This window comes from Hyperoodon ampullatus, assembly GCF_949752795.1.
Source record: "Hyperoodon ampullatus genome assembly, chromosome: 19".
NCBI classification, from domain to species: Eukaryota; Metazoa; Chordata; class Mammalia; order Artiodactyla; family Ziphiidae; genus Hyperoodon; species Hyperoodon ampullatus.
The window spans coordinates 56,628,891-56,642,931 of NC_136932.1; the positions used below are offsets into that span (position 1 = coordinate 56,628,891).

Genomic DNA, 14,041 nt, shown 5'->3' on the forward strand with positions numbered 1-14,041 from the left:
GTTAGTAACTCTTTCCTCACACACTGCAGGACGAGACTGCGGGTTTGGTTTTCAAAATCTCAGCCCCACAACTACAGGAAGTGGTATTTCTTTCAGGGCTATCATAGAAGCTATCAGGTCCCTTTGCAGATCTTGAGCCATGAATTAAAACTCAAAAGTCCCGAACTCATCATTTTTTTTTTTTTTTTTTGCGGTATGTGGGCCTCTCACTATTGTGGCCTCTCCCGTTGCGGAGCACAGGCTCCAGACGCGCAGGCCCAGCGGCCATGGCTCACGGGCCTAGGCGCTCCGCGGCATGTGGGATCATCCCGGACTGGGGCATGAACCCATGTCCCCTGCATCGGCAGGCGGACTCTCAACCACTGCACCACCAGGGAAGCCCCCGAACTCATCATTTTAATTTTAATTTTAAAGAAATGTTACAATTTTTTGACTGAACAAGTATGCTTTTAGGAAATTATTGTAAGAAAATGATAAGGATGTGTGTAAAAATGTAACTAACAGGATAAATCACCAGAGCACCGTTTATAAAAGCAACAAACTAGACACTGCTTATGGGAAACAACTGGGCATTTGGTAGGTAAATTATGGTACATCCATATAATGGAATGCTCAGCAGACAACATACTGATGTGTGAACAAACTAGACTGTGAAATAACATAGCAATGACTGTGTTTTTTGTAAAAAATATATATGTATATATAGCAAAAAAAGATTTGCAAGGATAAACACTTAAGTGGTAACAGTGCTTATCCCTGGGAAGGGAGTATGTGAGTGTTCATTTTGTTCTATGTTTGCCTGTATTTCCTGTTTTTTTCTATAAATCACATAATTTGCTTTTGTAATAAGAAAATGTCAATCTATTTCAACCCTTTATTTTGATGAAAACAAATCCATTTTTTTAAAACTTAGTTTTCAGAAGCAGAAATGATTTCCAAGTTTTCACAGAGGCAATGATTTTGTTCTCTGTCAAAGCTGATGGGACCCTTCACAATCACAGCCCAAGTGAGGTTCTCCCCCCGAGTCAGATTCGAAGGGAGAAGAGTGGTTCCTACACCTTCCGGGTGCTTTGCTTCGGCTTCCGTACCCCAAGGCCAAGCAGCTCACCTCCAGCCCAGGCCATCCTATGCTTGCTGAGTCACCAGCCTCATCATCTGCAGAGCCATGTCCCCTTGGTCGGAAGGAACCTGGAAGCAAGCAGTATCTGCGTTAGCACTCCTGGTTCCATGCCTGGGGCTGAGGTCAGGGCCGGCATCCCGAGACGCTGCTCCCAGAAAGGGGGCCAGCTCTGTGACAGCAACCTGGGAGGACAGCTGCACCTGGGTGCCATTCCTTAAAAGAGCATCCCTTCTGTGAAATGACCCTACACTGGACAAATCTTCTTCTGGGCCCCCACCTGCTGGGCTGCAGGGGTCTACAGAAGCCAGCATTTAGGAAGGAATCTCCTATTCCATTGGGGCTGATCTGTTGATTTCTTTCTTTCTTTTTTTTTTCGCCACACCTCATGCAGAATCTTAGTTCCCCAACCAGCGATGGAACCCTCACCCCCTGCAGTGGAAGCGCGGAGTCTTAACCCCCGGACCACCAGGGAAGTCCCTGTTGATGTCTTTATAAGGGCTGTGCTTATGTTACTAGGATCCAGCCTGTTCAAGGAAGAGGGAAGATTGTAAACATTTTAAAGGACTCTCTGTGTAGGAAGGGTCCCAGAGTGGAAGGGAAACGAACAGCAAATCCGTAAACCAACAAGACCCTTTGTTTGGGGCACCCCGGCTTTTACACAGTTATTCAACTTCTTGTTTTCCTGTAAGACCTTTCAAATAATTCTTGTAAAAAACCTCCTTCCCACACACCATCAAAAGGGGCAGGGTCAGAGGCCTCAGTTTCCCCTCCACAAAGACAGCGGTCGAGTAGCTGGCTCCAAGTTCTGAACTGCTGCGGCGCCACGATCCTCTCTCACTCCTGCCCCCGACTCTCCTGCCAGGCTTGGTCCCCAGGAGGCACAGGCACGGTGGGGAAGGCCAAAACGACACTTCATCAACTAAAGAGGAAGGCGTTGGGGGATGACTTAATAACAGTCTCCAACAGCTATTTTAAGGCTGCCTCCAACTGATGCCTCGTTCTATGGGTGACACACCAAAAGGAAACGGGCCTGAACTCCTCACACCAGTGACAGCCCACAGCTGGTTCCTCCTGCCTCCCTCTCCTCTCTGACTCCGCAGAGACCCTTTCTTGGAATCGTGTTGTGCTCTAAGACCTCCTACTGCCTTTGCCCAGTCAACACCGAAGGTACTCAGAGCCGTGACAAAAATGCCTTCTTAACACTGTGTCCTGCTGCCTGGTCCACTGTCTCTACGGATCAAGTTTATTAAAAGGGTGGGCTACTACTCCCTTCCCGTTTCTTTTTTCTTTCTTTTTTTTTGTGTTACGCGGGCCTCTCACTGTTGTGGCCTCTCCCGTTGCAGAGCACAGGCTCCGGACGCACAGGCTCAGCGGCCATGGCTCACGGGCCCAGCCGCTCTTTGGCACGTGGGATCTTCCCGGACCGGGGCATGAACCCGTGTCCCCTGCATCGGCAGGCGGACTCTCAACCACTGCGCCACCAGGGAAGCCCTTTCTTGTTTCTTAAAGTTATTGCTATAAACTTCCCTCTTAGAACTGCTTTTGCTGCATCCCATAGGTTTTGGGTCATTGTGTCTCCATTGTCATTTGTTTCTAGGTATTTTTTGATTTCCTCTTTGATTTCTTCAGTGATCACTTCGTTATTAAGTAGTGTATTGTTTAGCCTCCATGTGTTTGTATTTTTTACAGATCTTTTCCTGCAATTGATATCTAGTCTCATAGCATTGTGGTCGGAAAGATACTTGATACGATTTCAATTTTCTTAAATTTACCAAGGCTAGATTTGTGACCCAAGATATGATCTATGCTGGAGAATGTTCCATGAGCACTTGAGAAAAATGTGTATTCTCTTGTTTTTGGATGGAATGTCCTATAAATATCAATTAAGTCCATCTTGTTTAATGTATCATTTAAAGCTTGTGTTTCCTTATTTATTTTCGTTTTGGATGATCTGTCCATTGGTGAAAGTGGGGTGTTAAAAGTCCCCTACTATCATTGTTACTGTCGATTTTCCCTTTTATGGCTGTTAGTATTTCCCTTATGTATTGAGGTGCTCCTATGTTGGGTGCATAAATATTTACAATTGTTATATCTTCTTCTTGGATCGATCCCTTGATCATTATGTAGTGTCCTTCTTTGTCTCTTCTAATAATCTTTATTTTAAAGTCTATTTTGTCTGACATGAGAATTGCTACTCCAGTTTTCTTCTGATTTCCATTTGCATGGAATATCTTTTTCCATCCCCTCACTTTCAGTCTGTATGTGTCCCTAGGTCTGAAGTGGGTCTCTTGTAGACAGCATATATACGGGTCTTGTTTCTGTATCCATTCAGCCAATCTGTGTCTTTTGGTGGGAGCATTTAATCCATTTACATTTAAGGTAATTATCGATATATATGTTCCTATTACCATTTTCTTAATTGTTTTGGGTATTTTATTGTAGGTCTTTTCCTTCTCTTGTATTTCTTGCCTATAGAAGTTCCTTTAGCATTTGTTGTAAAGCTGGTTTGGTGGTGCTGAACTCTCTCAGCTTTTGCTTGTCTGTAAATGTTTTAATTTCTCCATGAAATCTGAATGAGATCCTTGCTGGGTAGAGTAATCTTGGTTGTAGGTTTTTCTCCTTCTTCACTTTAAATATGTCCTGCCAGTCCCTTCTGGCTTGCAGAGTTTCTGCTGAAAGGTCAGCTGTTAACCTTATGGGGATTCCCTTGTGTGTTATTTGTTGTTTTTCCCTTGCTGCTTTTAATATGTTTTCTTTGTATTTAATTTTTGATAGTTTGATTAATATGTGTCTTGGCATGTTTCTCCTTGGATTTATCCTGTATGGGACTCTGTGCTTCCTGGACTTGATTAACTATTTCCTTTCCCATATTAGGGAAGTTTTCAACTGTAATCTCTTCAAATATTTTCTCAATCCCTTTCTTTTTCTCTTCTTCTTCTGGGACCCCTATAATTCGAATGTTGGCACATTTAATGTTGTCCCAGAGGTCTCTGAGACTGTCCTCAGTTATTTTCATTCTTTTTTCTTTATTCTGCTCTGCAGCAGTTATTTCCACTATTTTATCTTCCACATCACTTATCCGTTCTTCTGCCTCAGTTATTCTCCTATTGATCCCTTCTAGAGTATTTTTAATTTCATTTATTGTGCTGTTCATCATTGCTTGTTTCATCTTTAGTTCTTCTAGGTCCTTGTTAAATGTTTCTTGCATTTTCTCTATTCTATTTCCAAGATTTTGGATCATCTTTACTATCATTATTCTGAATTCTTTTTCAGGTAGACTGTTTATTTCTTCACTTGTTAGGTGTGGTGGGTTTTTACCTTGTTCCTTCATCTGCTGTGTGTTTTTCTGTCTTTTCACTTTGCTTATCTTACTGTGTTTGGGGTCTCCTTTTCGCAGGCTGCAGGTTCGTAGTTCCCATTGTTTTTGGTGTCTGTCCCCAGTGGCTAAGGTTGGTTCAGTGGGTTGTGTAGGTTTCCTGGTGGAGGGGACTAGTGCCTGTGCTCTGGTGGATGAGGCTGGATCTTGTCTTTCTGGTGGGCAGGTCCACGTCTGGTGGTGTGTTTTGGGATACCTGTGGCCTTATTATGATTTTAGGCAGCCTCTGTGCTAAGGATGGGGCTGTGTTCCTGTCTTGGTAGTTGTTTGGCATAGGGTGTCCAGCACTGTAGCTTGCTGGTCGTTGAGTGAAGCTGGGTCTTGGCGTTGAGATGGAGATCTCTGGGAGGTTTTCGCCGTTTGGTATTACGTGGAGCTGGGAGGTCTCTTGTGGACCAGTGTCCTGAACTTGGCTCTCCCACCTCAGTGGCATAGCCCTGACGCCTGGCTGGAGCACCAAGAGACTGTCCTCCACACGGCTCAGAATAAAAGGGAGAAAAGAAGAAAGAAAAGAAAAGGAAAGAAAAGAAAAGAAAAGAAAGAAAGAAAGAAAGAAAGAAAGAAAGAAAGAAAGAAAGAAAGGTGATAAAATAAAATAAAGTAAGATAAAATAAAATAATTATTAAGGAAAAAATTTTGAAAAGTAAAACAGATCAAAACAAAAAACGGACGGACAGAACCCTAGGACAAATGGTGAAAGCAAAGCTATACAGACAAAATGTCACACAGAAGCATACATATACACACTCACAAAAAGAGGAAAAGGGGAAAAAATAATCTATCTTGCTCCCAAAGTCCTCCTTCTCAATTTGGGATGATTCGTTGTCTATTCAGGTATTCCACAGATGCAGGGTACATCAAGTTGATTGTGGAGCTTTAATCCACTGCTTCTGAGGCTGCTGGGAGAAATTTCCCTTTCTCTTCTTTGTTCACACAGCTCCCGGGGTTCAGCTTTGGATTTCATCCCGCCTCTGCGTGTAGGTCACCTGAGGGCATCTGTTTTTCCCTCAGACAGGACAGGGTTAAAGGAGCAGCTGATTCGGGGGCTCTGGCTCACCAGCCTGAGGTGCGTCATGCGTTCTCCTGTGGAAGTTGTCCCGGGATCATGGGACCCTGGCAGTGGCTGGCTGCACAGGCTTCTGGGAGGGGAGGTGTGGAAAGTGACCTGTGCTCACACACAGGCTTCTTGGTCACTGCAGCAGCAGCCTTAGCGTCTCATGCCCATCTCTGGGGTCCACGCTGATAGCCGTGGCTCACGCCCGTCTGTGGAGCTCCTTCAAACAACGCTCTTAATCCCCTCTCCTCGCGCACCAAGAAACAAAGAGGCAAGAAAAAGTCTCTTGTCTCTTCGGCAGCTCCAGACTTTCTCCCAGACTCCCTCCCGGCTAGCCATGGCGCACTAACCCCTTCAGGCTGTGTTTACGCCGCCAACCCCAGTCGTCTCCCTGGGATCCGACCTCCGAAGCCCGAGCCTCAGCTCCCAGTCCCTGCCCGCCCCAGCAGGTGAGCAGACAAGCCTCTCGGGCTGGTGAGTGCTGGTCGGCACCGATCCTCTGTGCAGGAATCTCTCTGCTTTGCCCTCCACACCCCTGTGGCTGCGCTCTCCTCTGTGGCTCCGAAGCTTTCCCCCTCCGCCACCAGCAGTCTCCGCCCGCGAAGGGGCTTCTAGTGTGTGGAAACCTTTCCTCCTTCACAGCTCCCTCCCACTGGTGCAGGTCCCATCCCTATTCTTTTGTCTGTGTTTTTTCTTTTTTCTTTTGTCCTACCCAGGTACGTGGGGAGTTTCTTGCCTTTTGGGAGGTCTGAGGTCTTCTGTCAGCGTTCAGTAGGTGTTCTGTAGGGGTTGTTCCATGTGTAGATGTATTTCTGATGCATTTGTGGAGAGGAAGGTGATCTCCACGTCCTACTCTTCCGCCATCTTCCCCTGTCTCTCTCTGGGAGGTTCTTAAGAGAAGACTAAGGGAAGGGCTTTCCTGGTGGCGCAGTGGTTGAGAGTTCGCCTGCCCATGCAAGGGACATGGGTTCGATCCCTGGTTTGAGTAGATCCCACATGCCACAGAGCAACTAAGCCCGTGCGCCACAACTACTGAGCCTGTGCTCTAGAGCCCACGAGCCACAACTACTGAGCCCACGTGCCACAACTACTGAAGCCTGAGCGCCTAGAGCCTGTGCTCCGCAACAAGAGAAGCCACTGTAGTGAGAAGCCTGCGCACAGCGATGAAGAATAGCCCCCCTCACTGCAGCTAGAGAAAGCCTGTGCGCAGCAACAAAGACCCAACACAGCCAAAAATAAATAAATAAATAAATAAAATTTATATCTATAAAAAAAGGAAGACTAGGGGTCAGAGAGGTTGAGGATAAGTTATCCATGGTCAAGATACCTAATAAATACTGTGAGAACAAGTATACCATATACCCAAGCTCCCACTTTCCTCTGGATCAGGGTTTCTCAACCTTGACACAACTAACGTTTTGTGCAGCACAATTCTCTGTGGCCGGGGGTGGGCCTGTGTGTGGCAGGATGTTTACCAGGATCCATGGCCTCTGCCCACCACAAAGCAGTAGCAACCTTCCCCAAGCTGCGACAACCCCAAATGTCTCCAGACATCCCTGAAGTCCCCTTGGGGCAAAACTGACCCCAGTTGAGACCCACTATTGGTAACCCCCAAGTCCCTCAGCATTTCCTTGGCGGTCCAAGTGAATGCCCTATGATGTGCTTACTGTGCAAATGAAGCTTTACGGCCAGTTCCTTATGCCCTCCTTTCTAGCCAGACAGCTGTCCCTCAGCCCTTCTCTGTGGAGATTCTGTCTTAGCACAATGGCGCCAAGCCTTACCATCTCTCCCACAGATCTCCTCCAGGAAACTGCCATCTGGGACGAAAGGAGAGCCTGCATTTAAATGGCTGGACCAAAGCATAACCATGAGGGAAACACCTGGGCCCCTTCTGCTTCCTGGGCATTCCTGCCTTTGGCTCCTTTGCAGGTAGTCTGTGTGTGTATGCATGTGCTTGCATAGTGGATCCATTCCTCCATAATCTCCCTCAGCCCAGGGAAAGCTACTCAGTCCACCTACAGCCTAAGGGAAAACACCGTGTTCACTAGGCAAGTGCAAGAGTGCTGCAGCCTCAGTGCCTGTCTTTGCAGGTGAAGCCTCTTCTGAATTGAAGTTCCAGAGCCACCGCTCCTCACAAACACTTGTACTCTGCACTGTGCTCAGCCTTACAGACCACCGAGCTCTGATTTCACTCCCTGAAAATGTCAAGGAAAGACAATTTCTCCCTCCCTCCCTCCCTCGGGACAAGCTCCTTCAGGACAAACTGTCCAGAGGAAAGTAACATTCAACTCATTTAACCTAAAGAGCAGAGGATAGCGAACCCAGCGTAAGTCTCTCAGGAGGATTTACTTTTTCAATGAAGCACAAATAGAGTTTCATTAGCGACCCCAAAACACCCCCAAACCCAATGCACTTATGAGACCAGTGCATGTGGCTCCTCCACCCCCAACTCGAGTGGCAAACCTGGAACAAACGCTGACCCTCTCTCACCATGTGTCCAGCTCTGAGAATCCAGTAGAAAGCCAGGTTCTTGTGGGACTTGACAAAAGCAGACGTTTCTGAAGTCTTAGGATCATTGTGCAGGGGCTTCCACTTCAGCTGACTGAATTTGGGCAGCTCTGCCCACTTCAGTTTTCGCACCCAGGCCTCCTGACCTGGCGAGGGGGGTGAGGAAGGGCCCAGCGTTAAGAGCTGAGCGGAGGAGAAACCAAAATCTGGGTCCCATGATTCGGCATGGAATCTGCAAGCTGGGATGTATATACAACTCACTTTGGGATATTGTTAAAATGCACATTCCGATGCAGTAGGTCTGGGCAGGGCCTGGGACTCCACATTTGTAGCACTGGGTGTCCCAGCCACAGCCAGGCTGCCTGGGAGAAACCTAACAGCTGTGACTACTTTTTGCCCCTGGCCCTCCCACTGCCCTACGCTCTATAGGAAGGAAATCGGGGACCTCTGGAGGTGGACAGCGCTGTCAGGAGGACGGAGAAGCCTCAGGGTAAGGAGATGGTGGATCACATCGGGAAGGTCATGGAAGAAACACAGAACCTTTTCAAATCGTCCTCAGAGGCTCCCAAGTCGCAAAAATATTCAATCCTGCTGACTTTGAGGAACGCTCACACCCGCCAGACCATGTGCCTCAATTTATCTGCCAGTTCTGAGAACCTGCCTGAGCTTCTCCCTGGCCCTCCCTGAAACCAGAGGTGGGCACAGGTGGCAGCCAGTGCGGGAGGGACCCCACCAAGACCATTTCCCCTGGGTCCTCATCTTTACAGAGTCAGCAGGGCTGTCTTGATTGATGCTGCAGTGCTTACCACCCCCTGTGACACTGCACAAAAATGAGGTTTTCCCTCAGTTAAATGGTGCCTCTGTCCAGTGGCTAGGGAAATGTCTTCTTTCTAAATTTCGAGGTGGGCGTGGGTATTATCCTTTTCTATAATCATACCTAAGGCCTCAAAAGCTGGACAGGCCAGGCTTCTCTGAGGGGTCACAACCTTGGGCAGCCCTACCCTCTTCAAAGAGTCAAGGTCAGGGGTGGATGCATGTAACAGGAAATGGCCTTCCTCCTGCCATTTCAATGTCAACAGTCCCCCAAGAGGCCAGTTCCCTTCCAGCTCAACCCACGACACTGCCTCCAAGTGGTTCCTACCTATGGTGTCCACGATGAGGTCAAGCTGTCCATTATACACAGTCACGTTGACCCCGGCTTCCAGCAGCTCGTCCACAATGCTGATGACTGGCTTCATGAAGTCCTCCTCCATGTTCAGGAAGACGCTGGCAGCCTGGCCTGTACAAGGGGAAGGAGAAAGAGGTAGCAGCTTGGAACCTGCCAGAACAAGAGGCACCTTTCAGCCCAGAGCATCCAGCACCCAAAAGTGACCACCGTGCAGCCCCTAACAAAGACCGAATACACAGCTGCTTCGCCAACAGGGACCAGCTGGCCAAGAAATCTGTGCCCTGAGCTGGCCGTGTAGAAGAGGAGCCCAAACAGCACACGTGTCTGTTCATCCAGGTGCTTGTGATGACAGCAGATGCCACTTGTCATGAGGGATGGAAACCCAGAGAAAGCTAACACCCAAGGAAACAGGGAGGTTTAGAAAATACCCTTTGAGGGAGTTCCCTGGTGGCGCAGTGGTTAAGAATCCGCCTGCCAACACAGGGGACATGGGTTCGATCCCTGGTCCGGGAAGATCACACATGCCGCGGATCAACTAAGCCCGTGCGCCCCAACTACTGAGCCTGTGCTCTAGAGCCCGCAAGCCACAACTACTGAGCCCACATGCCGCAACGACTGAAGCCCGCGTGCCTAGAGCCTGTGCTCCACAACAAAAGAAGCCACCACAATGAGAAGCCCACGCACCGCAACAAAGAGTAGCCTCCACTCTCCACAACTAGAGAAAGCCCACGCGCAGCAACAAAAACCCAATGCAGCCAAAAAAATAAAAAATATTTTAAAAAAAGAAAAAAAGAAAACACCCATTGGGCTGGTCCTCTCAGGGGACAAACTGATTTGGGGCCAGCATTAGTTTTCCTCCTTTGCTGAGTCACACCAGGGACAAGGTTTTTTTGTTTTGCTTTGTTTTTGCTTTTTCAGGGCCAAGTCTTAAGCTCTGAACCAGTAGGGCTACCTTAGTAATCAACAAATCAGTCCTAAACCAATTCGGAGCTGGCCCTTGGTGAAGTCACATGGAGGAGTAGCCCCAGGCAAGAGAGGAGGCGGTCCGCACAGCCTTCTTGCTGGATCCCTGACCCTCACGGCCATCGTACTGAGCAGCGGCAGCAGCCATCATTGATTTTTAGTTGCCAGTCGCTGTGCTAAGTAAGCACTCTGCAAGCAACATCCCATTGCCTCCTTCCTTCACCAACCCTGCGAGGTTCGGTTCTTTAGCCTCTGCAACGGCTGAGGAAAATAAGGCTCGGAGAGGCTGAGCAACACGCCCCGGGAGAAGCAGCCAGTGGCCAGCTGGGGCCGGAGCGCAGGCCTGGCTGACTCCAAAGTACGCAGGCCTTAACTACAGACTGGACTTGGGACGCTGAGGGTACCCGCAAAGGACAGTCTGTCTTTTCCAGACCCATACACAGGCACACCCGGAGCCAGGGAGAGTTTGCTCTTATCAGTTTCCATCTGCAAAAGTGTAGTCGGCTCGCCCGTCCAGCCACACTGGGCAGGGAGGGAGGGTCCCTATAACGAGAGAAGCTGGGGCTGGACAACACTGTCATGAAGGTAAGATGAGGGGGTTGAGCTGAAAAGATGTGCTCTTGTGACCTTGACCTTCACCTGGCCTCCTGGGGGCGCTCACATCTCCTCCTTCTCAGCGTCCAACCTCCCATGGGTGTCTGTACCCCTTAAAGCTCTGACACCACATTCTTTTGTTTGAGCTAACTTTCCCCTCATTTCTAGAAAACTCTAAGGGGTGAGGGGGAAATGAAGACACTAGGTCTAGGACGAGTCCTCTGTTGACTGCGTGTTGGGAGGATGGCCGTGTCCCCTGAAGAAGCCGGGGCCAGAGCCAAGTCCCAGCCTCCCCACCGCGGTCAACGTTCTGCCTTAACAGAGGCATAGCTTTGGGGTCTCTTAGACATGAACAAAACCCTCCTCAGCTTGAGTGTTTCCCCTCCAGGAGTCTGGGAGTCCCACTTACTCGTGGCTTCCCTGTAAGACTGAGCAGGAACTTATGCTAGATTTCTACCCGGTCTCGGTCCCTGAGGACCCCAGTATTTCCCCACTATGACCTTCAGACCAGAATGCAATAGATGCCAGACCACATCCACATCAGGATGCCTGCAGATGCCAGCCAGAGAGAGCTTCTCAAACCCTGTCTGAAAGGACCTTTGTCTGGAAGTCTCACCCACAACCAACTGTGGCCTTGGGCATGGTTTTTGTTTTTTTTTTGCGGTACACGGGCCTCTCCCTGCTGCGGCTTCTCCCATTGCGGAGCACAGGCTCCGGACGCGCAGGCTCAGCGGCCATGGCTCACGGGCCCAGCCGCTCCACGGCATGTGGGATCTTCCCGGACTGGGGCACGAACCCATGTCCCCTGCATCAGGAGGCAGACTCTCAACCACTGCGCCACCAGGGAAGCCCTGGGCATGGCTTTTTTAATTTCAATTTTTTATTATGGAAAACCTCACACTGATACAAAAGTAAAGAGGAGGGTGTGATGATTCCCATGTACTCACTCCTGGCTTCCACTTATAAAAAGTCACTTCATTTCTCTCCCCACCCACTTCCCTTACCAACCCCTGATTCTGAACCAATTTTGGCATGTTATTTACTGTCTTTCTATGTTTGCTCATCTATCAATGTCGATACTGTTCTACACACACTATTACCACCACCAAAACCCACTCAACAGATTAAGGCCTTTCAATTTCCACCTTTTTCACCCCCCAGCTCTACAAAAGACGCTTTAATTAGGTCACACAAGTTACCTCCCCAGGAGCAATCTTCAGGAATAATTTTGAGCTTCTTTCTGATGGGACCATTCATGAGCTGACTTAAGGCATCCTGCTGTAAGTGTCTCACATGGCGCTGGAAAAGATGAACTAAAACAAACTGGTACACGGTGAGTCAAAGGACTGGAAATAAGACCAAGAGAACCTCTTTTCTAAGCTGCCAGGGATGGTGTGTGTAAGAGGGAGGCCTGCACCTGGAAAAAGAAAAGTGTCCCCCTGATTCCCCCCAGATGGCGGGGGAGTCAGGAACATGTTCAAAGTGGAGATGCTTTATTGGTTTTGATTGCTGCATTTTATGTACTCTGGGGCCACTGAGATTATCCAACACGGCCAAAGGCAATCAGCTGAGTGGAATCTAGAGGCCTCCTGCAGCTTCTACATGGCGGGAGGGTACCAGGCATTCAGCACCCGCAGGGAAGACAACTCAATCCAGCCTTTAGGAGAACTGACATCGTAATTCAATGTGCAGAAGCTGGTCTCCAAACTTCAAAACACTATCTAAGTGCAAGAAGCCGGATGCAAAAGACTACCTATTGCATGACTCCATCTATGTGAAATGTCCTGAAATGGCAAATGTAGAGAGAGAGAAAGCAGATTAGTGGTTGCCTGGGGCTGGGAGGGGAACAGAAATTGACTGCAGACAGACATGTGGGATCTTTCTGGGGTGATGGAAATGTTCTAAAACTGGATTGTAGTGATGAGTGCACAACTCTGTAAATAAACTAAAAACCATGGAATTACACACTTAAAATGGGTGAATTTTATGGTATGTAAATTATATATCAATAAAGCTTTTTAAAAAATTGGTTTCCTCTCACACAGAAGCTGAAACAGGGTCTAGCAACTTCAAGGTCCACTCACCTATGTGGCTCTGGGTGAATTCTAGACTCGATTTCACAGTAGACGTGGGAGACGGCTTAGTTAAGATGTTATAGAAGTTCACCCCGTCTGTGTTCTGAAATACAGAAGAAATATATTTGGCTGTTTGTTTTATTTATTCATTATCAAAGTTGCAAAACAGAACGGCACCTGGCTCTCCACCTTATCCGAGGACAGCTTTAACTCTGTACATTTGCTTGGACTAGAAAGAAATGTAGCCCTTAAGGCTCAGAGACCAGCAGTGTCAGCCCAGTCTCCTGGCATAGTGAGCAGCTCATCTGAGTGGAGCTCCGATGCCGCAGGAGGAAACCAAGGGCCTGTGTGTTAATTACCCGGGAAAACCGAGCTACAGAGTGTCCTACATACTCAAGTCCTCAGCCTGTGCATTCTTCCCTCCTGGCTCACTGGGGCCAAAGCACTGCTCGGCAAGGATCCAAACACTTGCCTCTGTGGGACATATTCTTTTTTATAGAAGCCACACCTTCAGTCAAGAGGCAGGCAAGTCTTGCAGGCTGAGTGGCTTTCTGACCCTGTCTTTGCTCAGACTCGTCAGATTTATCGTTTAGTTTGCCATCATTTCTCGACTTGTGGGCAGTCTCAGGATAGATCCCAATCCTAACAACACCAACCAAGGTCCCTTCACCCAAGGGGAAAAGCCAAGCAGGCTGGCCCCGAGCGTGTCCCCTCTTACCTGTTCAATGACCATTTCTGCTTTCCCCCACAGCTCGGTGGCCTCTTTGTAGAGTCCCTTATTTATGGTATCCAGCACTTGTTCTGCAACCCGAGATACCTCTACCAGACCTTGGTCGTCGAGAAGAGACTGGAACGCAAAGCAAGAACTAAAAGGCCCACTTTGTGAGAGACACAAATCTGGCATTGCTCCAGTTAGGGATGGGTAACAGAGAGAGTGGCAGGAAGGAGAAAAGGGATTGTCCACAGGAAAGCGCAGCATTACAAGTACTGTGCTTATGATGGGTATACGGGTGTCCACCATGATCTTTCAACTTTTCTGCGTATTTGAAAATGTCTGTAATGAAAAGCTGGGGGCGGGGGATTTTAAAATGTGCATTTCTTGTACCTGGAGAAATGGGATAACTGTGCTGATATTTCTTTAAATTTGTCCCCAAGGCCGGTTGTTGCTTAGGGTCTTTGATTC

The 14,041-nt window shown here is 48.3% G+C and overlaps 1 protein-coding gene across 1 annotated transcript in view; it reads right to left on the reverse strand.

Moving 5' to 3' along the window:
- Positions 1-866: 866 nt before the first annotated feature.
- Positions 867-14,041, reverse strand: part of SCPEP1 (serine carboxypeptidase 1) — a 35,812-nt gene continuing 22,637 nt past the window's right edge. Inside the window, exons 8-13 of the mRNA XM_079724856.1 lie at positions 13,577-13,705; positions 12,868-12,961; positions 11,983-12,096; positions 9,200-9,337; positions 8,041-8,204; positions 867-1,188 (exon numbers count right to left, since the gene is read on the reverse strand). Of these exons, the coding sequence (XP_079580982.1) occupies positions 1,126-1,188; positions 8,041-8,204; positions 9,200-9,337; positions 11,983-12,096; positions 12,868-12,961; positions 13,577-13,705 (702 nt within the window). The 3' untranslated portion in view covers positions 867-1,125. The remainder of the gene's footprint in view (positions 1,189-8,040; positions 8,205-9,199; positions 9,338-11,982; positions 12,097-12,867; positions 12,962-13,576; positions 13,706-14,041) is intronic.